Source organism: Panthera onca, chromosome D4 (genome assembly GCF_046562875.1).
Source record: "Panthera onca isolate mPanOnc1 chromosome D4, mPanOnc1 haplotype 2, whole genome shotgun sequence".
NCBI classification, from domain to species: domain Eukaryota; kingdom Metazoa; phylum Chordata; class Mammalia; order Carnivora; family Felidae; genus Panthera; species Panthera onca.
In genome coordinates this window covers 15,753,845-15,778,891 of record NC_138351.1, presented here as the reverse complement: position 1 = coordinate 15,778,891, position 25,047 = coordinate 15,753,845, and the positions used below count along the sequence as shown (strand labels likewise).

Genomic DNA, 25,047 nt, shown 5'->3' with positions numbered 1-25,047 from the left:
ACATCTAAAACCATCCCAGATATTTAGTTGTGTGGGTAATTTGCAATTAAGTAAAGTCTTTGAATGGCTTATCTGTTGAACTTTGTACCCAGAGATTCATTAGGGATTTATGAAGACCAAGCTCTTCTTCAAGACTGCAATTTCATATTCAGTCTCCAGATGTCACTGTCTGCATTATTTATTTCAGCCCAGAGTTGGGGGGGGGGGGGGGTTGGGGGTTAGGATTTGTCAGCATCAGCTTCCTGAGTATGACAGAACTCCAGTGGTTTTTGCCCTATCAGCTGGCTTAACATTTTCTTTCTTTTGTTTTGTTATTTTTTTCCCCCCAGGAAAGCAATAATAATAACTCAGCCTATTATTAGAGTGAAATGCCTCTTTTATACTTAGGTCTGTGGGCAACGAAACTTTTGACTTTAATTTAATAACTTGCGTCTGACAGCACGACGGGGATATTACATGTGGCCATTATTGCCTCACGCTCGTCATTCACGTGGCTTTTCACATTCACATTTCTTTCACTTGAAAAGGAGAAATAACTCAAATGCATGCTGAGCAGTGACTCAACAGGCAGAGATTCTTGCGGTTGCAGAGAGGAACTTGTGGTAGATTCATTTTTAGGGCCCTATTTAGGGAATGAAATCTCAATTCCCCTGATCCCGGCGACTGGCTTTCTTGATAAGTGTCACCGTCAGAACTCTGTCATAGAGAACTGGCGAAAAGGACCTTTCAGCTTGGATCAGAGAGACCTCTTGACTCTTTATTACTGACTTGAGCGATCTGTCCTTGTTTGGGGAGAATATATAGGAGCGAATGTCACCCTCAATTGTTTTGCTACCAGGTAACATTTTGGATTGTGAATTGTGTGACCCACTTTATAGTCACAGTTATCGAATGATGATCCCATTTCCTAGGTAGCTTGTGGAATAATCTATTTTTAATTAATTAATTATTATCTATTTGACGTGACGTAGCACGTCAAAATTCCTTCCGACTTTTGGACACGCTGGCCCGGCACCAAGAAAACTGACACATCCCAACTATCATAATCTAAACACGCTCTTTGCCATCCCCTTTGAGCTCAGATTTATCATCCATATTACCCAGGTAGAGCCTGGCGCACTCAAATCCTTTTCCCTTTTATGATTCTCAAATAAGAAACCAATGCAACTTGCCTAAGAATCTCCATGTTACCTAATGAGCCTGGACGCTCAAAGAATCTCATTTCTAACAGGCCAAAATGCCATTGTTTGGAGAAAAAAACAAAACAAAACAAAGCTTATAGGAGTGACCATTCCTATCTCCACGCCTGGAAGAAAACGACACCCGGATGTAATTTCAAAGGCAAGAACCTGAAGGGGCCACAATCAAAAGATGGCGGGAGGGATACGATCATGTACAGGACAGGCATGGTGGACAGGAAGAGAATGAGCAATAGCATGCCCAGGTAGAAATTATTCGATCTGGAAGCTTTGAAGACCCTGGCCTCGGGAACGTTGCAACACATCACGGCCCAGCACTGGAAGTACATGGATGTGTGGAGTCGAAGGATATTGATGCCTGGGAGGCTGGGGGCGAAGAAGGAGCCCATCCTGGAAAGAAAAAACATGGCTCTGCTCACTTCAAGTCGTCTCTTCGTAACAAAGTCACGCGGCACCTTGCTTATCTCACGTCATGTTTATTTGCCAAAGGGAGAAAATGTAGTGCCGCTTTCAAGCACACAAACTCTTTTCATAAATAAACTCGCCTAGTCAATTTCCGTCTTTGATGCACATTTTACCATCTTTCCCTTTACCACAGGGATTGCATACATGATTCTCTCACGGCAATTATGCTGTCCGTTAACTATATCTGTTAGCATTAATCAATTTAAACTACACCAGAGAATATGTTACATATATTTACTTCTCTCTTCTACTTCTAAAATAAACTTGATTTCCCCTAACACTCAAATCATCAATTAATAAATCTAAAAATCTAACCTCTTTCTACTGTTACCCTTAAAACCACTCATTCTATTCAAATAAACTACACATCTGGATTAATTACTTTTCCTGTGGGCTAATTAATTTTTGCTTAATGGAAGAGAAAAAATAAAATGAATTTTTCTTTTGCTGATGCTTTTCTCTATTAGCTGTGTAGCTACTATGGTGTTTTAGAGCTGATGTATGTATGCCCAGGAATAGATTGTGTTTTGTTGATAATCTATAGGAAGCTTTATGTGTTTGAGATGAAAATGCAACACATCCATTTAATTTAATTTAATTTAATTTAATTTAATTTAATTTAATGTTTACTTCCTTACATTTCTGTTTGTCCTGGAAATCCACCACTTTGTATATGTGGCTTTTAAAAACTATTTTTAAATGCCACTTTTAAAAAGCAAGTACTTAGGTGAGGTCACTTTTACTTGATGGCTTAGTTGGTTATTTTCAACAAAATAAATTTCACTTTTCTTTGATGAGAAAATCCATTAGCATCATCAAACAGTATTAATAGCAATGTATTGGTCCAAAACCAAAAAGAGGTTACATGGGCACTTATTTTAGAAGTATAAGCAGAGTCATGTCTTTTCAACTGTCCCAGCTATGATAAAGCCCTCAGTAGCTCTAGTTAGGGCCAGCAGTTTAGATTTCCTACATATGTAGAGAGGCTGTTTTAACCAATCCAATGTGAATTTGGTATATTATGTTGGAGGGGGGCAAGGGGTGAGTTAGAGGAAGAAATTCATTTCTGCTATTTCTATAATTGAAATGATGCAAACCAGCGTTAAGCTATTTCATTTAAAAGTGGAATCTTCCCCAAGTCTGGATTTTCTTGTTGATAGGATTTGATACCACAGATCTGAATGACATTTGAACATAACGAGTGGACCAGACACTCTGAAGAAAGATAAACTATTTTTTTTTTAATGGTACGGACTTCAGGCGATGATCTACCCATGCAGGTTCATCAATCGTAACCCATGTGCCACTGTGGTGTAGGATGTCAATAGTGGGTGTGCCTGTGGGGGCCTGGGGGCGTATGGGAACGCTCTGTTCTTTGCACTCAGTTTTTCTATGAACCCAAAACTTCTCTAAAATATAAATTTTACGAATTAAAAAAAGTAAGAAGATAGACTTTGGAACAACACGGGGTATCTTTGTTACAGGATAGCCAGAGAGAACCCGGAGCCTCAAAACTGTGAGCGAGTGAGTGACAGCCTCAGGTAAGGGGCGACAATTACATAGCAGTGCACTGTATTCTCAAATGCCAATATTAGTCATGTTAGATGCTTGTGAATGATTATGTGTGTTCCCTTCTAAAGCAGGGCTTGGCCATACGATTTGTTTTGCCCAAGGAAATGGAAATCAAAATGAGGTGTCTCACTACTGGATAGAAATGTTGAAAGCCCTGTGTGGATTTTTTTTCTCATCTCTCTGCTACCCTATCCAGTGTTGTTCCAGATGGACTCAATTTGGCCGGTCTAGGACTCTAGAGTGAGAGTAACTCACAAGAGCAGATCCCTCTACCAACCCACATTGAACATGCAGAGTACATAAGAAGAAAACTTTTCCCTTTGTAAACCACTAAGCTTTGGGGGGGAGGGGGTGGTGTTTAGCTGCTATACAACCTAGTTTACCCTCAGACACAATTCTGTATATAACTTAATTCCTAGACTTACCTAAAGCCACACACATTTGTACATATATGTATATGCATCATTCGTCTGTATACGTATATATGCACACACCTAGGTACGTGCACCTATAAACCTCAGATTTTCAAAATAAATATCAAATGGGCACTCTGAACAAACAGGTTCAAGAACCATAACCTAGAAAAACAGATCCTGGCACAGTGATAGCTGAACCCTAATGCTCAAACTGTCTTTGCCGGTGACTCACTAATCAGCTCGGCTCACTAAGTCCCTTACCCACACTTGATCCTGTCATCTGTCAGTTCAAGATCCTTGTAATACCTTAGCCTTATAAAGTGCTTTTCTTCCAAGAAGATCAAAGCGAATGAAAAGCTTCTTTCATTGAGCTCTCCTTATTACTCCAGTGACATGGTACATGTCAGGTAAATTATTCACATCTGATCAACCAAGAAAATGAGGTAGCAGACAGGGACAAAGGTACAAGAGGTACACAAAGAGACAGTGTTGGAGCAATGTCCACACCCGTCTTCTGTCTCACTGTTTTCTGCTGCCCCTACACCCGGTTCTGATAGAGATATGACGTGTGTTTGTCGTTTTAAAATACGATGACGAAACCCTGTGCTATCCATTTTAAAGTGAAGTGCGTGATATAAAAGTGTACTGATCATGTCAGCCAATTACATGCCAAAATGGATTTTACCTTTAAAGTTGGACTTTAAGAACATCCACTAATTAGAAACCCCTAAAGCTGTACCTGAATGTCGCCAGTCACAAACCAACGGACGTGAGTGCAAACGTCCCACAGTCTTTTGTTTCTGTGTGACCAAGCTCCAGTACCAGTTCCTTGCGCCTCATAAGATAGCAGCTTACCATGTGTGAGTCCCCTTGTGTGGGGGAGCCTACCACACTTGGAACACACACTCCTCACGCCTTGCCCACCAACCACATCCTCCCTCCTTTACCAACTTTCTGGGAGTTAGGAAAAAGACCATCTGTCCAAAGGGTTGACCTGAAAGTAAGCAATAGTTCTTTTGCTTCTGTAACTCCGGGGTGTAGTTATCTCTGTACGCTCAAAAAAACACCATCACATTCTAATGTCCTCTTCAGACCAACAAGAAGCAAGGCTTGACCACTGTCTAAAGGAGGGATACACAGAAAGGGATAGCGGAGAGATTTTGGTAATGGGTCTGCCCATGAGAGAATGGGGGAAGGGTTTTGGATATTTAAGAATTTCAACATGAACCATGGTGGACTAAATAGTTGCAAAATTATAAGCGAAACGAATCAGGACAGCCATTTCAACGGCTTTTCTGATCATGAAAATGAATTTCTAGGCCTGTCTGTTGTCTTTGCTATGAAAGAACAAGAAACAGACATGTAGCATGTGTCTGCACAAATGGCATCCACCAGGCCTGAGGGATTTGTGGCACTCTGTGTAGAAGCCAGGGAGTTTTAAAACTGATACAAGGTGATGGTTTCTCATTGTTCCAGTAGTGAAGTTAGCCATTTTCTGCTGTGACAGCAGAATCCCCTCCAGAAAATGAAAGATCCAGAACTGCTAGAAGCTTTTCCCTTTACTCTCCCTGTTGGTGGTCATATGTTGGACCAACTTGACTTTCCTCCTTGCTTAGAGAATGAAAGATGCGTTTCACTCTTTAATGACTCTCTGGGCACATGAGCCATAACTTGCAAAATTTAGAAAGCAAGAGGGCAGGAATTAGATTTTTAAATGTACCTGATAATGGAAAAGATCATCTTTTTATAGCCTTTTCTTCGTATGTATTGACCTAGTGAGGCACAGGAATTGGACAGACCCCAGGGCAGGATGATGGGGTCCTTGATTATGGTCTTTATATTCCTAAAGCAAGATAATTTTAATATTTGCAGAGAGGTCCAGTCTTGCAAAGGTTTAACAGCTCAATGCAGCCATGGTTGAAGGACTTAAGTGCTATATAAAGCTTGTGCAAAATTTGAGCCAAGTTACTAGGACTAGTACATAGGACAACGGCGTGGTCAGTGGCACGGTGTTATATTAAACAAGTGTCAGTAAGATAAAGATGCTCAATTGTAGCTTGTGGGTTGGGTGTTCTTAGTTAAAAGTGACAGATTTCCAAGACACATGGTCCCTAGATGAATCGCATGCCATGAACCAATTTTTAAACTCAAAAACAGTTTCTACTATATCGGCTCATCTTAACCTGTCAAGGTTTACAGTGAGAATGCTTTCATTTAATAAAAGATATGACAATCCTTTGTACATCAAAAGACATAATTCTGATGTGTAAATGGCCTGTGAAACAAGTTACGAAACAGTGATCGTATTTTTAGCTTGAACTTCCTAAAATATAAGTTACATCTCCAGTAGTCCAGTTACCTAAAACTACTGGATTTGGTAAGATATTTTTTTCAAAAGCAACAACAAGTTGTATGCTAAACATACTCGATAATGACAGAATAAAATCAGTTTTTCAGAAGGGCCTTACATTAATTTATTTCATACTGAACATGTGGCTATGGGACCATTAATGTTTCACCAGTAGACCCTAGTGTCACAGGATATAAAAGTATAAAAAAGCTTTCAAAGAAGCTACAAAGTGGAAATACACTCCCAGTATTTGATAAAGGAACGCTCTGCAAAACAGGCAGATGTCTTTGAGGACGAAGAGTCAAGATATAAATATAAATATAAATAAATAGAAATATAATATAAATGTAATATAAATATAATATAAATATAAATGAGTATAAATACAAATATAAGTATAATATAAATGTAAATGTAAGTATAATACAAATATAAATATGAATATAAATACAAATATAAATATAAATGTAAATGTAAGTATAATACAAATATGAATATAAATACAAATATAAATATAAATATAATATTAATATAATATAAAATAAACATAATATGTAAATATAAACATAATGTAAATATAATATAAATATAAATACAAATATAAACAAGATTTTCCTATCCACTTTGCAAAGGCAACAGTTGAGTTAGACCCAGACTGGGGACCTCTCTGGCACCAGGCTACAATGCATTATGCAATAATGTTCTTTGCGGCTTTTCTGTAAGTTGTAAACAGTCCAATAGCAGACCTACCAGATCATGCCTTGGTTGAAGATCAGAGTGAGGACATTGCCGCTGATGTCAAATTCAGTGTATGAAGGCTACAGAAGACACAGACATTTGCTGGATTAACATATCAAATGGTGCAAACTGAAAAACCCGAGTGGTTCATGTTTCTGCATAGGTATGCTTCCATGCAGCAATAATCACGGAATAATCAATCTAATAAACAAGTAGTGCTAAATAAAATAATGCAGCACCCTTTTTAACAAAGTAAGGCTCATTTTCTAAAGCAGTCATTCAAAATGTTGTGAACGTGTGGACCACTGGGCTCTCATGCATGGCCCACTGTAAAAATTGGAGCAACCTTCTGGGAAACGTTTGACAATGTATATTAAAAGCTTAAGAAAGTCTCAGTCTCTTTGGCCCTATGAGTCTACCTCTGGGAATGTGAGTTAACAAATCGAGCTTAAATGCTGACAAAGTGTAACAAGCAGAGATGACACCATCTAAATATCCAATAATGACTCTCTGGGCACATGAGCCAGAACTTGGAAAATTTAGAGAGCGAGAGGGCAGGAATTAAATTTTTAAACATACCTCATAATGGAAAAGATAACCTTTTTATAGCCTTTTCTTCATATGTATTGGTTAAGTAAATACAGTATATCTATACTGTGATATACAGTGCACATAATCAAGGTCACCGTTTGAAGAATGCTTACTTATGCCAAAGAAAACTAGGATTTGATGTTAAGCAACAAATATATAAAATTATACATTCATTATTTTTATCAGCTGAATATGAAATTATGCATAAGGAAAAGACTTGAAAATGCCCAACAAATTACCAGGTGTTATAGGTGGGGGATGTATCATGACTTTAATTTTCTTCCTTAAGTTTGCATACTTTAAAACACCGTAAAACCTTGGTTTGCGAGCATAATTTGTTCTGGAAACGTGCTTGTAATCCAAAGGACTCATATATCAAAGCGAGTTTCAAGAACCATTGGCTCACTTGTGATCACGTGACATTCGGCATCACTTACTACTTGCATTGCAAGGCATCCTTGATTATCAAGTAAAGATTTATTAGAAATGCTTGCTCGTCTTGTGGGACACTTGCAGAATAAGTTACTCGCAATCCAATGTTTCACTGTATTTTTCAAAAAAATGCGGATTTCCTTTATGATAAAATGAATATAGAGAGAGACAATTAAAGTTTAAGAAGTTATTCGACTCAATATCCAGTGTTTGTCTCCTAGATGCCACCCTGCTTAGGGTGCAGCATCAGGCTGTTTTTTTTGTACAGAGGGCCCACCAATAGGAACTGAAGTGGGCATCTGTCCCAGGGTGGCCTGTCGAAAGGCTTTCTGGTAACACATCAGGCATCCTGGAAGGAAAGCGTCTATCAATGGGAGTAATGCTAATTAGCAACAGCAATGAAACTGGCTCCTACTTGAGCTGGGCTAGAGAACAATCAGTCAGGAAACTGACTAACCAGTGACAACAGAAAGAAAAGCGAAATTGTGAACTGAGAGCACCAAGAAGACCATGAAAGAGAGACCAAACGGGAAGCAGGTCCTTAATCCTGTCCCAGATCCCGGCATCTGCGGAGGTGGCTTCAGACCCCCTGTATCTTCATCAAAACTCCCTGCCGACACACATACACACGCAGCCCACACACACGCGTGCTCACGCCCACACACGTGCACACACAAGCGTCACTCTTCTTTTCAAACCCAAGAACCCCCCCTAAAAATATTTGTAAGAAGATGAGAGAGTTGTCTGGTTTGGAACCCCAACAGAACGATCACAGCTTTTGAATGCCTTCCCTCGAGAGGTCTTGAATCCAGGCCCCAATTTCATCAGGAGCGCTGTGCTCTGGACCACCTTTCCCTTTGCCTGAAGCCTTGTGAGCTCACAGAACACATTTGACAAATGCTCAGCTGGGTGGCCTGTGCCATCTGTGGCCTTGGAACGGCTCTTCTCCATGTCAGTTTAAGAACCAAACCTTCATCTTTGACCTCTTTAGAATAGTGCCATGATTTAGCCCACCGAGCTATGTAAAATTTAAAAAATTCAACCCTTTAGAAGTGTATTTTCTTTACTCTCACAAATATATAAGCCTCTTAAAGCCCATTTGAGATATTTTTACAACTGGGTAACTATAAAAACATAAAGGACACATCGGGAGCCTTTGTTCGCATACTGTGTGTGCAGCAAGGTCAGCCGGAGGGATACAACCTTTGATGCACAAATTGACCTGATGCAAAAGATGGGTAGAGGGCGTCCCTACGGTACCAAGGGTTTGGGGTCCACACACTTTCTGAGTATTAGACCTTGCCCTGCCATTTCCTAGCTGCGTGAGCTGGGCCCGTTGCGTATCTCGTCAGGCCTCAGTTTCCTCACAGATAAACTGGTGCGAAAAACTAGGTCAGTGGTTGTCACACTGTGGACCAGAAGCCCAATCTGGGCCACTGTCTGTTTTTGTAAACAGATAGTTATTAGAAGACAGCGGCCTTCGTTCGTTTATGTATTGTCTGTGGCTGCTGGACACTAAAACAGGAGAGCTCAACAGTCCCCACCGAGACCATATCGCCTGCTGAAAGCAGAAGTGTTTTCTACGCTCCACGCACAGTACTTCTGATACAGATGTGTGGGCTTTCTCCCCATGCTAAACAGTGCCCCGATTCTCTACAGACGTAAGCTGGATGCTCTAGCATTTAACTCAGTTCTGACACTGACTGTCCCGAACTTGTGCAGACCCCACAGGTTAAGGGCGCAGTCCCACAAGACTGCCCCACTGCAGACACCAATCACAAGTTCACATATATGCCAAGTGACTGGCTCTAAGTCGGAGGAATAGACAGATGGAGGAGGTGCATGTGCATAGGGCAAGGTATGAGGAAAAGGGCACGAATGTCCTTTCCAAGCACACCACCCTCCCAGCACCTCAACATGTTCAGCGACCTGCTAGCTCTCTGAACCCCACAGGTCAGGGAGTTTTATGGAGACTTCATCAGTAAGCATGATCAATCATTAACTCACTCTCCAGCCCCTCTCCCCTCCCTGGAGGATGGGGGAGATAGGGCTGAAAGTTTCAAGCTTCTAATCGTGGTTCGGCCTTTCTGTTGACCAGTCCCCATCCTGAAGCTATCTAGGAGCCACCAAGCATTGTCTCATTGGAACAAGCAATGTTCCTGTTACCCAGGTAATCCCAAAGAATTTGGTGGCTCTGTATCAGGAACCAGCGTAAAAGACCAAATATTAGAACAAAAGATGATCCTAGCACCTGTACCGCTTAGGAAATTACAAAGGTTTTAAGAGCTCTGCCCGGGAGATGGAGACCAAAATATATATTTCTTATTTTATCACAATATCACACCTGCAGAAGTGAGAACACTTACCATCCAGCCCTTTACTTTACAGGGAAAGTCTGCCAACTTCTGAACTAGATCATTTCTAAGATCCTTTTCTAATCTAAAATCTGTAATGGGTTGAAAAATTAGATGCAGTTATTAAAGAATTGCTTCTCTGTAAACATCTTAGAAATGCACTTGAATACTATATGAGTTCAACTCAGAAAATCTCACTCCAAAAAAAAACCAAAAACCAAAGTAAGGAGGCAAACACACATGTGCGTGCACACACACACACACACACACACACACACACTCTCACACGCTATGAAATTCAATGCTCATTCTTTTAGAGATGGGTTTAATGAAAACCTGAGACGATATTGTATTTTAAAGTTTTAAAAGCAATACTTTAATAACACAAGCATAAATCAGTTTGCAATACGTTTGCTTAATCGCCTCTAAAACATAAATAGCTTGAAGGTAAATGATGCTTGGGAAAAAATAGGTTTTCCTGAAAACTGAGAAATGAACTGATTCAAATGGGATACATATAACAAAATCACTAAGGGCTGCTCATCCCTGATAAGACTTTTAGGGGCCAGCAAAAGCAGATCCCATTTGGATTTAGGCTGAGGTCTGTAACAGTCAAGGGATTGGAAATTATCTTGTTTTATTTCTGGACCTTTGTGGCGGGCGGGAGTCAGTCATCTGCCCACAACGAAGACAGATGGTTGTCACTGGACTGAAGAGCCATGAAAACTCATCATCTGTCTGCAAGCTTAGTTATTTGGGACAGATCATTAACCTATGGATATTGTGGAATATCTCAGAGAGAATTCTGTCATTGCAATGTCCTGTCTGACATACAAATCTCACTTGCCCACAGCTGAAATCACTCTGGGTCAATGGTTCTCAAGACTGTTCTGGTCCCCAGACCAGAAGCAGCAGTATTACCCCGGAGTTTGTTAGAAAAGTAAATTTTGGGAGCGCCTGCATGGTTCAGTCAGTTAAGTGTCCAACTTCGGCTCAGGTCATGATCTCACGGTTTGTGGGTTCGAGTCTTGTGTTGGGCTTTATGCTGACAGCTTAGAGCCTGAAGCCTGTTTCAGACTCCCTCTCTCTGCCCCTCCCCCACTTGCGTGAGTGCTCTCTCAATAAATAAATAAATAAATAAATAAATAAATAAATAAACAAACAAATAAATAAATTTTAAAAAAGAAAATGAAAAGTAAATTCTCTGGGACCTGTCCCAGATCAGAAATGCTGTGTTTTCACATGCCTTCGGGGGATTCTGTTGTCTCCTCAAATATAAGAACCACTGATGTAGGACAAATCCTAGCCTCGTCTACTAGGGTGACTCAGAAAACTCGGGGCTTTGTACTTCAACCCTCATTGTCTGCAGACATACTGTCCAATGTTCAAGTGGAACTTCACATCCAGAATGTACTGTCCCTTTTCCCATGTTGTCAACCCTTCATGGGATACTCAAGACTTCTTACTCACTCCTTAGCATGGCATCTTCCTGGACTGTTAAATAATACCTCATTCCCAGCTGGAGAACATCAGTTTATTTCTAATCAGAGCCTGACGCAGAGCTTGACATAGGACTTGATCTCACAACAGTGAAATCGTGACCTGAGCTGAAATCAAGAGTTAGATGCTTAACCAACTGAGCCACCCAGATGCCCCTCTTTCTAATTGTACATCACAGGCTTCCTTGTTAACTCCGTTCTATTGCAGGTGAACTGTCTAATCTTGGGAGTGCTTTGAGTTACCCATGTCATAGATTGGCTCATGAATTCATCATGACTTGACAGAGTCCTTGAAATTTCTAGGGTTAAGCGTTACAGTGAAAATTTAACATGACGGAAATCTGGTTGATGGCTTTGACGCTGATTCAACTGAGTTTGAGTCCTAGTTCCACCAATGATTAGGGATATGTCTTTGAGAAAATTATTAAACATCTTCTAAGGCTTATTTACTGTAAAGTCGGGGAAAAAAGGAGCTACCTCATAGCATTGCTGGTATGAATACATGCAATAATATGTGTAAAGTATTTTGTAGAAGTTCTGACATATAATAAGAACTACATAAGATATACTATACTATGGAGTCCACTTTTATGATCTGTCAAACATATGCCTCTCATTTATTAATAATCTTGAACCCCTTCATCAGATCTCAGGGAAACCTCTTATATTTTCCATTTATGTAAATTTAACAAGGACCACCTCAAAAATGTAACTTGAAACAAGATGCTGAGGTTTCATTTGATTGACCATGTTCTAATACCATGTTATGTATTCAGTTCTATTTCTTCTTGCATACCTGTTACCTTTTTTTATTGATGAATAGCAAAGGTAATGTCAACACAAGCTAAACTGAAAATAAAGGCATTCTGTGTTGAACTGTTGCAGGAAACCCAAAGAGTTTACGTGAGGCTTTAGGGCAGTTGTGCCGAACCTGGGGGGGCTAAAATCCCTCCTGGGAGAAACCATTCCACGTCCTATGAGTCAGTGAACACTTCGGAAACATTGAAAATTGTCTGCTCTGCTTGGAGAAGCCTTGGAAAACATTAACTTACATTACGTGCTCTAACAGCCTACCATTAGCCAGTAATTTTCGCAGCTCAGCTCATCTTTATAGGTTTGTTGTGATAATACTTCGGCCATAAATTTATAACTGGAGAACCATATGGGGTCGCTTTTCATTCAAGTTACTCTGATACGACCAGTATATACCATTCAGCATATTTAACATAATGGCTGTGTCCTGCCCTTGTTTATTCCCTGGCGGCCACACAAGCCTAGGCAACTCACTTCGATTCATAAGCTCTCAATTTTCAGGTGTGAAACAAAGGATGTATGACTGATTGTGTCAACATTCCGCCAGACATTAACATTCTGTGGCTCTCTGGAGCTGAGGCTGGAGTCCGCAGAGTTTAGTCGTTACAGAAGCTGTTGTAATAAAAGTGACCGAAAGTTTGTGCTGAGAATGGAGCCTAAGATTCTCTTTCTCTCCCTCTGCCCCTCTCCCCAGCTCGGATGCTGTCTCTCTTGCTCTCTCTCAAATTAAAAAAAAAAAAACGATAATAATTTTTTTTTAAATAGAATAAATAAAAGTGAATGAATTTTTTAAATTGTACATTCTCTAAGACTGGGCAATTCAACGTAGAGAAATTTCTCTTAAGGAAACAATCTGTGCCTACCATTATAACTTCTCTGTGAGCATATTTATCTACATGCCTATAAATAAACGTAACCATAATATTTATTACCATAACTAAAAATTAGATAAAGTTTAACTGACACCCAATAAAAATTTAATCAATGCTGGGCCCTGTCTTACGTTGGTCCCTCCACTGAGAACCCTGGCTTCCACTGGACCTTTGAAATTCTGAGGCTTTCTCAAGACCGGCCCAAGGCCCTCTTCCTACAACACGCCTTTGCATTTCTGATCTCTCTCTGTCCCTCTTCCCCTCTCTCTTTCTCTTTCTCCCTCTCTTTCTGTTTCTCTCTTTCGTTTCCTCCCTCTCTCCCTTTCTCCCTCCCTCCATCCACCCCCAAAGTCATGCAACCATTGGTTTCTTCTGTGGCATTTATATTTTCTGCTCTGTACTAATAACAAGGACTTGGGGGATCAAAGGGCAGTAAAGAGTGTGCGGGCCGGGGGATGCAAATTCCATCTGCCGCCAGGCAGTGGCTTCTCACTGCAGCCAATTTCTGCCGTGTGGGAATGTGGATCTAATGTTGCCAGCCCTCCCAATATGTCACGAAAAGCAAGAGATCCATATTTTTTTTAAATATAAAACTTCCAGTTGTAAAATATGAGCTCATTAAAAAATAAATAAATAAATAAAAACCAAACCAACCAACAAAAACACTCTGTGGACAAGAGAAAAATACATATATCGGAAGGCTGAATCGAGGCATCTAGCCCAAGTGTGCAACCTCTCCTTAGGCTTACATCTTCTACATCTCTGTACCCCTATCACCCAGCACAGAGGTTTGCTCGTACCGATTTGCACCTGGTAAGCACTCAACCGTGTACCCTCTCTACGTGATGGGCCAATGATAGTAGGATCCACATCGAAGATCCACCATCCATCCTCTACTGTTTAAAACTTGTTTGGATATTGGGCTTCTTTCTAAAGAGCCTTCCACAAGTAACATGGGAACAAAGTCTCTGTGACCTAAGACAGGAACTCGTCTTTTTTCCTGTACTTTGTACTAACCCAAGAGCACCGTCAGCACTCAATAAATAATAAATTACAGTCATTTAATTACAGCTTTTATGCATCCAGGTCATGTTTTATTGACTTCATATTTGAAGCAAAATTTTCTAGCACTTAAGAAGAAAGCAGTAAGGGATAAAAGGCAAGCATAAGCCAAGCGATGGCCTAAGAAAAGAATGGCAATTTTTACGTCGGCCTCAGAAGAGCTGAATCAGACAGGGAAAATAGAAATGAAACCAAGCCAGCTGAATACCTCATAGCAGGGAATGGGAAAACAATACAACAGCATCCTGGATCCATAGCATTACCTCACTGGAGTTCACCAAAGAGCATTACCTAACCACTTCTGGCCCGTCCCAGAGGCACTTTCAGTGAGGGTGGCAGAGATGACCTAATCATCAAAGGTACAATCTCAAAGGCAGAGAGCCACGCTGAGGATCCAGGCTGGTGTCCTGGAAACCGTTCTGAGTATAGGATTTGTCCGGAGACTAGAGGGCACGGGACTGAGGAGAGGGCGGCGGAAAAGGAGACCCCTCCTCCAGCAAGGGGAGAAACAGCACTGGCTCCGCAATACGAAGCCAGAACTGACCCCGTGGGCACGTCCCTGGAAGCAGGCAGAATTCTGTCAACAGGTGGCGTTGCCTTGATGGTGTTAGAAAGCAGAGGATCGACACTGACGTTGACACTGACGTCTGGTCGACATATGATGCCTGCCATGTGACAAGCATAGTTCTAAGCCGAGAGGTCAAAGCTTCTGTTTTTACAGGGCTCTCATTCAAACTGTGAGAGATAGGTTATAAGGTTGTTTTTAAAAGGAAATGTCAGATAGTTATACATCCTATGAAGAAAATTAAGCAGGGTGTTGAGACAGAGTGCCTGGTAGGCTCTGTTAGATGGGAAGGTCAGAGAACAGCTCAAAGTAGGTGACATAGTAGCTGAGTCCTTAATGACAAGAAGCCATCAACCGCGCCAAATTCTAGGAATCTGCACCCTACAGGGAAAAACAGCTAGAGCAAATGCAAGGATCATCTTGTGTTTGAGCATAAGAGAGAATTCCGAAGTGTACGGACTTTAAAGCAAGAACAAAATTGGTAGAAGACGAGCTCAGAGAGAAATAAGAAACAGATCCCATAAGGTATCGAAGGCCTTGGAAAGGGATTTGGAATCCATTTTAAGTACTTACAAGCCATTGGAGGATCTAAAGCAAGTGATTACAGTCAACCCTTCAGGTCATAGTTCCCAAGATGACTGTTACACTTGCAAAAGAGGGACAGCGGTCACCTGACAAGGTGGTAGACCAAGAGTGATGTGTGCCCTGCTGCTGCCTTTGAACTTTGCGGGGGGCACCTGGGGTTTAGCGTAGAGGGTGAGCTGGGGAGGGAGTCAGAGAAACTTGCACTGTTGTCGTGGGGCAGGAAATCATCTTGCCAGAGTTCAGAGCTCAGGTTCACCACTCGCCAAAGCTCTATCAGCACCCTGGGCCTTCCTTGAAACTTCCACATCTCCCTGCTCATGTCTCTGCTGAGCTCTCATTACCCCGTGAGCTTTATGAAATTAGCACCATATTTGCTGAATTCTTTTATCCCTCAATGCACTGCACAGTAACTGTCCAGGACTCTGTTTCGTAGAAACAAAGGAATTAACAGAATGTGCAGTTGATACACCCATCTTGCCCTGCTTCTAGAAATGTCGGCAAGCTTCAAGGGGAGGGGGCTGCCTATGGGTCCCAGATCAATTGAGTTCACCACATTCACAGAAAGGTTGAGCTCCGCTGCTTTAGCCATCCGGGCTAATTTTACCAGAATGTCCAAAATCATGACACTCCTGTCTGAAACCCTTCTGAATCAGAACTGTATTCCCTGGTCTTCATTATTAATGTCTTACAGGTGGCCCCACCTTCTAAAGTCTTTTTCTTGCATTTTGTGTGCAAATGATAATCCACAAAAGAATAATCTGATAAGAGAAAAGTGAATATCATACTTACATATCCATATTCCAAATCCCAGCACCAACAGTAATTGCAAAACCTCACAAAACATGCCCTGAGAAAGTCCCCAACGAGGATTGTGACATAAGTGGTCAGAACATCAGAAACGGTCAGCCGCACAAATTCCTGTTGGGATATTAGCCAGATTAAAATGAGCATTTCTCCTTTCAAATGGCCCTAGTGTCAACATCAGGTTTGTTCTGCTTCTGCATAGTATTAGCTTAGAAACCACAATGAAAAGTTAAAAAAAAAAAAAAAAAAAAAAAAAAAAGGCCTATCTAGCAAGTGAAGACTATTTCATCCTTATTTTCTTAGTCTAAAAATAATTGTCTCAACATTCCAAAGCCACGGTATCGAAAGTCTTCTTACTGGGAAACTTTTATATGTATGACATAAGAAAACCAGGAATATATTGACCACATGTTAGTTTAAGACTTTAATCTAGCAAACAGCAATATTTATCGAGTTAAAAAGACACACTGGGAAAAGTACTGGCAGCAAATGTGACACAGGATTAGTTTGTCTAATGTGTTAAAAATGTTTATAAGTCAGGGGCACCTGGGTGGCTGAGTTAAGCATGCAAACTCCCGGTCTCTCGATCTCTGCTCGGGTCATGATCTCACAGTTTGTGGGATGGAACCCCGCGTCAGGCCCTGCACTGACAATGAGGAGCCTGCTTGGGATTCTCTCCCCGCCCCCCGCCCCCGTCGCTTGTCTGCTAGCTTTCTCTTTCTCTCAAAATAAATAAATAAACATTTAAAGATAAGATAAGATAAGATAAGATAAGATAAGATAAGATAAGATGAGATAATTAGTGAGAAAGAATTTTCTCATGGGGCAAAGGACCATTTGAAGAGCAGTCATTAGGTGAATTTCCAGCCTCACACGTCAGAGCTATGCTTCCCGAAAATTGTGTACCACCTCCAGGATTCTTGGTATGTCCAAGTACCATACGGAATAGAATTTATCTCCTATTTCTTTTAACTTTAATATCCCTTGTTCTTAAAAGATAACTACTACTCTTTTAAACATAATCTGCCATAAGTTGTAGTAAACTACAATACGGATGGAACACAAGCAAAAACTATGATATTAAACACTTTAAAATACGAACTTTAAAACTTAGTGTTAGTTTTCACCACCAGCAATGCCTGTGACAAGGGCCTGGAGGCCAGCAGTATATTTTGGGAAGTGTTGTGAGAGAACAGGAGTGGAGGTTGGGAAGAATGAAACAGAAGGAAGGAGAGCTTTGGCCCAAGAGCATGTTAAAATCTGTCATGTGAGTCTTACCCTGGTGGGCACCCACCTGGAAGCCTTGAAAGCCATATAGAATAAGCCTCCGAATTGTCCGTGCCAGAGACAGAAGGGAGACATATTGAACCGGCACCTAGTCAAGGGTGGCCCCACGTGGAATGATCACCCCACCCCGTGACAGCACAGAAACAGACGGCTGAGTTGAAATGCTACCAGGTAACCGGGACGTGCAGCTGTTTGGGGCAGCAAGAGCCGGAGTAAAAAGTGGACCAAGAGAGCGTGGGGTCCCTGCACGCTCTGGAAGTTTCTGTATAATCCGACTGCTGTGTAGCTCCCCATATGCTTCTGGTATTGCTTTTCGCCTCTTCTTCACTCCAGCCCCACCGGCTTTCCTTGAGAGCCTCAGTCTCCATACTTCTTCAGACCACAGGGCCTTCGCATGTGGTCCTCATGCCACTCAGTCACTCTCACTTCACTTCTTGACTCAGTTTACACACCAACTCATACACATCACTATAGCATCCCTGAGTGGGGAGAGTTTCACAAGGGCAAGCCTCTCTGTATGGGGAGAGTTTCACTCCCCTCGGTGACAAGGGCAAGCCTCTCTGTACAAAGTTCTCAGATTCCTTGCATTTCATCGTCACCCTTGTAAATTCGCAAATTTGGCAAAATTATTCAAGAACATAGTTTTCACAAGGGCAAGGAACCAGCCCACCTTTATGCCCAATGTACCCCTAGTGTCCAGCACGATGCCTGCTTCTCAGCGGCTGCTCGATAAATACAGAATGAATGATTGGGTGATAGTAAATTCCTGCAGTTATTTCCGGCCACAACTTTTCCCTTCCCTGTTCTGATTCTCCTTTTCATTCCCCAACCAATTTGAGTTCAGGCTCCAATGACTAGTATCAATCAGAGGTAGGCGATGAGGGATATTGTTTTGGCTTGCACTGCCAGCTCAGGAGGGCCTCCTCAGGTAAGAGAAAATTTCAGAGCGGTTTTGAAGTTCCTACATGTTCCTAAACACCCTCACCCAATAACTGAAATCCTACTGTTCCTGAGCAGCGTTCTGTCACCTAAAATACCGGAAGTGCCTGGGTGGCTCAGTCGGTTAAGTGTCCAACTCTTGATTTTGGCTCAGGTCATGATCTCACAATTCGTGGGTTCAGCCCTGCATTGGGCTCTGCGCTGACAGGGTAGAGGCTGCTTGGGATTCTCTCTCTTCCTTTTTCTGCCCCTTTTTTCTCTCTCTCTCTTTCTCTCTCAAAAATAAATAAATAAACATTAAAAAATGTACCAGAAAAAGATCCAAACATTATACCGAGACATAAGAATATTTATTCACCAACCGTTAGAAGAAAACAATGCTTGGGGCACCTGGGCAGCTCAGCCAGTTAAGGGTCTGACTTTGGTTCGGGTCATGATCTCATGGTCCGTGAGTTCCGTGAGTTTGAGCCCCGTGTCGGGCTCTGTGCTGACAGCTCAGGGCCTGCAGCCTGCTTCAGATTCTGTATCCCCCTCTCACTGCCCCACCCCTGCTTGCGATTTGTCTCTCTCTGTCTCTCAAAACTGAATAAACATCAAAAAAAAAAAACCCAAAAAATGCTTTATAAGGGAATCCCCCAAACAGTGGCTCAGCTCACCTCAGGGGCACGTCCAATCCCAGTTCTAGCGTGTTAGTCAGGATGGGAGCACACTCTCCACACAGGGGCCCCGTTGAGCACCACACCTCACACCTCACAACTTAACACTCAGTCAGTTAAAATGTCTAGGCAGCTTTGATCAGTAAACCTAAGAGTCATGAGTAGATAACAGGAACACCATAGACAAGGGGCATCACAGAGGACCACAGACTCTAGAACTCTAGACATCCCATAGTAGGACGTTGGAGAGTATGTGTTGATGTTAATTATGTTCCTAGGGACAATTCAGCACTATGGGTAAGGATGCAAACTCTACCCAGACTATATGGGTTAAACGTGGGCTCCCGTCATTGACGTCGTTTAAGAGCTTGAGCAAATTATTTTACTTTTTTGGGTCCCAGTCTCCTTAACTATAAAATAGAGATAATAGAGATAATATAATTTATCTCAAAGGATAATTTCAAAATCCAAGGAGACAGCGCTGAGCACATCAGAGCCATTCAATAAATGCCAGACCTTGCTGTTGTTACGTTTAGCTGTTGGCTGCTTTCTCCTTCCCCAAAATCCAGACCTCAGTATACAGCTTCAAAGAGCAGTCTCCCAAGGAGGGCTTTGCTGCTTACCCATCAAATACTATTGGAAATGGGACTAAGTGGCTACATCTTGAGATTCCCTGGAGGGATAAAGGAGCCACCAAATCATCTCATATCCAAACTCAAAGACAGGTTTGAGTCTTACATCATCTGTAAGGAAACAAAGCAGAGGGGATCCATGGAGGAAAAGAGGAAACATCTGGAATGTTCTGAAGGAACAAAGAATGAGACTTTGGGGTGTGTCCCCAACATTACATGCAAAGTAGATGCCTCTACTATTTCCCCTGGAGTCACTACTTTTAAGTAGTTAAAAGAAATGTTTCTAGGTGCATGGATAGAGACATTGATCTCATAAAGACCAGACTTTCCAGACTTTTCACGGTTTTTATGTTCCTTGTGTTCTCTTTGTCCCCATGGACTCTACCTCCCTCATCAATAGTCTGTTCAGAACCACAACCTCATAGGCCAGCTCCTGCAGACTTTCCCTCAAGTGCTGAAGGTCCTCCTTAGAGAAAGGAAGGTGAACGAGAAGGCGGCAGTAAGGCAATATAATGAAGCATGAAGATGGGATTTTTTTTTAATTTTTTTTAATATTTATTTATTTCTGAGACAGAGACAGAGCATGAGCAGGGGAGGGACAGAGAGAGAGGGAGACACAGAATCAGAAGCAGGCTCCAGGCTCTGAGCTGTCAGTACAGAGCCCGACGCGCGGCTCGAACTCACAAACCGTGAGATCATGACCTGAGCCGAAGTCGGTCGCTCAACTGATTGAGCCACCCAGGCGCCCCAAGATGGGATTTTTTTAAAAAGATCAAGACAAGTAGCATGGTCCCCAGAAGAGTGAGACAAATGACTTTTCCTTTATTTGAAGTCAGTCTGTGAGGAACTATTGCAGAATCTTCTGCATAATCAGAGACATAAGTAGCCTCCTAGATTGCATTGGCATTCCTACCTAATTAATCACTTTCTCTTCCCCGGAAGTGAGAAGCCTCAATCGTATTCTTTTTTTAATGTTTATTTACTTAATTTTGAGAGAGAGAGAGAGAGAGAGAGCGTGTGTTCATGCACAAGAGGCGCAAAAGCAGGGGGGAAAGAGAGAGAGAGAGAGAGAGAGAGAGAGAGGGAGAGAGAATCCAGAATAGGCTCCAGGCTGTCAGTGCAGAGCCCATTCTGGACTCCATCTCATGGGAACCATGAGATCATGACCTGAGCTGAAGTCAACAGTCAGATGCTTAACCAACTGAGCTACGCAGGCACCCCGCCTCAATTTTATTCTTTACAGTTCGTTCTATCAAGACTGTTAAAGGGTAAATTTCTTAGTCCACATGCCAGTCTGCGTTCTGGGATATATAAAAGAAAACATTTCCAGCTCCTTGAGTTTGTGCAAGAAACTTATTTTCCCAAGTCTTTCATTTCTTTCAACTTTAGCTGAAGAGTCAAGGAGCAGTGTCCACGTGATAAGATTTGTGTTAAGCGCCGTGACCAGACTTCGCTTCAAGACCCTTGGAATCCAGAAACCTGTGTACTGCTGTGTATTCATTTCCCATTGCTGCCATGACAAATTAACCACAAACTTAGTGGCCTAAGAGAACACAGATTTATTTTCTTATAGTTCTGGAGGTCAGAGGTCTAAAATCAAGGTGTGGGCAGCAGGAAGGAGTCTGTTTCCCCTCCTTGTTCTGCTTCTGGAGGCTGCCTGCATTCTTGGGCTCAGAGCCCCCTCTCTCCATCATTAAAGTACATCTCTCCAAACTCTTCCATGGTCATATCTGTTTTTTCTGACTTTGACCCTTTTCTCCACTTGCGATTTCATCAGGTCCATCCACATAATCCAGGATAATTTTCTTATTCCAAAGCTCATCACTTAATCACATCAGCAAAGTCCATTTTACCGTGTAAGGTAATATAGTCATAAAGACTCCAGTGGTTAAGATACAGACGTCTTTGAAGGTCCACGATCCCATCTACCCACACCTCGGATCACCACGCCTCTCTACTAAGTAAAGGCAACCTCCACTTCACTTCACTCCGTTTCATCTCATTTCATTCCATACATAATATGTGCTATAAACATGTATGGAATGTGCACGTCTAAGAATTGAGTATTTAATAAAATGTAACTGGAAAGGGAGTTTATCTGGCCCCCTGAAACCTTAAAAATAAAATAAAATAAAATCCTTAATCATGCCATACTTTTTGGACACAGTCTTCGAGGATGTGTGTCTAGCATCATACACATTTTTCTTAATTTTTTTTCCCCCACAATTGAAATCACAGTTGATTGGCTTAAGTCTGACGAGCATCTAATTGAGCATGAGGGTATCTAATGATATCCACTTTTGTTTATTTTTTTAATTAATTATTTATTTTTAATGTTTTATTTATTTTTGAGACAGAGACAGAGTGCGAGTGACGGAGGGGCAGAAAGAAAGGGAGACACAGAATCCGAAGCAGGCTCCAGGCTCTGAGCTGTCAGCAGACCCCCATGCGGGGCTCGAACCCACGAACCACGAGATCACCACCTGAGCCAAAATCAGAGGCTAAACCGAAAGAGCGACCCAGAAGCCCCTACCCACATATGTTTAAATTATATTAGCTTTATAAGGTTAACACTAACTTTTAATTTTTCCTTTTATATTTCCAAAAATAAGTACACAGCAAAAAAGGGCTCAAATAATTCCACAAGACCATGTTACTGCTGAAACTGAACTCTGGTCCAACAGGCAGGCAGACTCATGATGACATATTTAAAAATACCTCTTCATCATCCATGAACCAAAGCCCAAAATCGGTTTATGAAATTCACATTAAAATTAAAGTCTTTTCAAAGTAAAAAATGGATCTGCATAGAAGTAAGACATGTGCAATAGTTTATCGTTCTTGCTTTTGCTTCGTGTGGTTTCCTCCATTGGACAGAAAACCATGTGATGCGTTACTTCTTTTCTCTGGTAAAATAACAGTAGTGTTGGACTGGGGCCATTTACATAATTATCATGAAAGCAACTAGCCTAAAATAGCATTTCCTTTAATACTTAAGGGACAAGTATCTGACAAAAGTGGACATTCCTGAAATGAGTATTAGTGTGTGCTCCCAAAAGAATCTTTTTTCATGGAAAACAAGTAATGATAGGTAGAGTTCCATTTAAATATTCACTTGAGCCCGTATCCAAATCTAGGTGCTTTAGGATGACACAAATGGAAAATAAACATCTCCTCACACCACTTAAAAATATTCTCTCTTTATACACAACTGTAAAAAAAGGTGTAAAAGTAGTACTTACCTCAAAAATGGCTGTGAGGACTGCATGAGCTAATAGATATGAAACTCACAACCAGCACGTGGTAAGCATTCGATAAAGCTTAGGTATTTTTTTTTTTATTAAGCAATGAAAACGATAGGCCACACTTATGAAAAGGAATGATTGATCTCTTTTTTAAGCCATTAATTGTCATCCACTTGTGTTTGTGACATTACCTGTCCCACCATTGTTTCCCAGCAGGGTCCTCGAGGTACATCTGCAGGGTGCACGAAAAAAGGTGGTCCAGTGCTATTTCCAGAGAGTGATGCATTATAGGCCTTGATCATGTTGGCTTCCCAGAGGGTAATATTGGCCTTTACCAGCTTCTCTTCTTCAATCTTGGGAGCAAAGTGATGCACACAAAAATGGAGACAACACAGATTTCAAAGGCATGTGTAGCAATCCGGAGACAGGGAATTGTAATAACACCCTGATGCCAAGAACAATCCAGATACAAGACTCACCTTGTTGTTAATCTCATCCATCAACGCAAGAATAAATACGTACAAGTTGCCTAAGAGTAGAGCAAAAATGCGTCCCAGTAGCCATTTCAGAGCAATTAGAGGATGGTAGTCTTCCAGTTCAGCAAATAAGTCAAACAGGGTTGGACAGAACATCCCCAGGAGGGACATGACCATGTTCATCTACAATGAGACACAATGAATCAACTGAGTTAATGGTATTTTTAAAAATATTATTGCTTTCCTCCAGAATTTTGCAAGATTTCAGCTAGGTTTCCTTTATCTTTTATAAGATTAAAGAAGATTATCTTAGGCATCTTTAAATTTTGATCTTCATAAAACAACAAAGACATTATTCAGCCCCCATTCTCCAGATGTACTTGTGTATGAGCTTGTGTATGTGCCAGTAATAATAGTCTGTTTCCTGGTATAATGAGGGAAGTAATTTACATCACACTCTATCCAAAGAACACAAATTGTTCTGCCTGAGAACTGATTCTGACATGGTGATACACTTTGCAACAAGATTTCTAAAGGAAATGGAAAATGGTCTGCTCAAGGAATGAGGTCCAAACTGGAGCTACTCATTTGACAATTACCAGTTTATGGGCTGGTTCAATCAGTTAGAATGAATGAGCTCCCTGAGATGGGCTCAAGACTAAATACTGAATTCTGGGGAATACATACTATTAGGAGCAAAAAAAAAAAAAAAAAAAAAAGGTACTGGGTTTATCTAAGAAAACAGGACATACAGAGAAACAAAAGGAGAACACATGACATGATGTTATCACAGCCAAGGTAGGAAAGTTGCAGAACTGGTTTATAATCCCTGTGTGTGTGTGTGTGTGTGTGTGTGTGTGTGTGTGTGTGAGTGTATGAGAAAGAGAGAAAATATATGAAAAGTAGCAAATGTCTGACACCCTTACAATTGCCATATGAGGCTAAATTAAATCAGGGAAAAGAATCCAGTGCACGTACCACTTTTTTTTGATGAGGAAAAAGCCTCCTTAAATGAAAAAAAGATTTCTGGTAAACCTTGGCAATGGTCTTTCCCAAATACCTGCTTCAGGACTATCACCACTAAACATTTCCTATTTCCCACTTCTTGACTCTTATGTTTTCAAAGATTGTAACTACCAGGCTGTATTTATAGTATTTTTAAAAAAAGTATTTATTTATTTTTGAGGCAGGGAGGGGCAGAGAGAGAAGAAGACACAGAATATGGAGCAGGCTCCAGGCTCTGAGCTGTCAGCACAGAGCCCGACATGGGGCTCGAACTCATGAACCATGCAATCCTGACCTGGGCTGAAGTCAGACGCTTAACTGACTGAGCCACCCAGGTGCCCCACTACCAGACTGTATTTAGAAAATAATTGTCAATGTGGTTTTTCCCATTTGTATTAAGAACATTATAGGAGCATGACCGTGAGGAGCATGATATCATTTCAGCCTAAAGTAAAAACTTGGTAGACCCCGTGCTACCTGTTACAAGGTC

The 25,047-nt window shown here is 41.3% G+C and overlaps 1 protein-coding gene across 1 annotated transcript in view; it reads right to left on the bottom strand.

Annotated features, from left to right (window-relative positions):
• The window catches only part of TMC1 (transmembrane channel like 1), a 104,619-nt gene that overhangs the window by 11,482 nt on the left and 68,090 nt on the right, over positions 1–25,047 (bottom strand). Inside the window, exons 12-16 of the mRNA XM_078436135.2 lie at positions 23,556–23,735; positions 23,268–23,429; positions 16,303–16,431; positions 6,753–6,820; positions 1,350–1,589 (exon numbers count right to left, since the gene is read on the bottom strand). Coding sequence (XP_078292261.2) covers positions 1,350–1,589; positions 6,753–6,820; positions 16,303–16,431; positions 23,268–23,429; positions 23,556–23,735 — 779 coding nt within the window. The remainder of the gene's footprint in view (positions 1–1,349; positions 1,590–6,752; positions 6,821–16,302; positions 16,432–23,267; positions 23,430–23,555; positions 23,736–25,047) is intronic.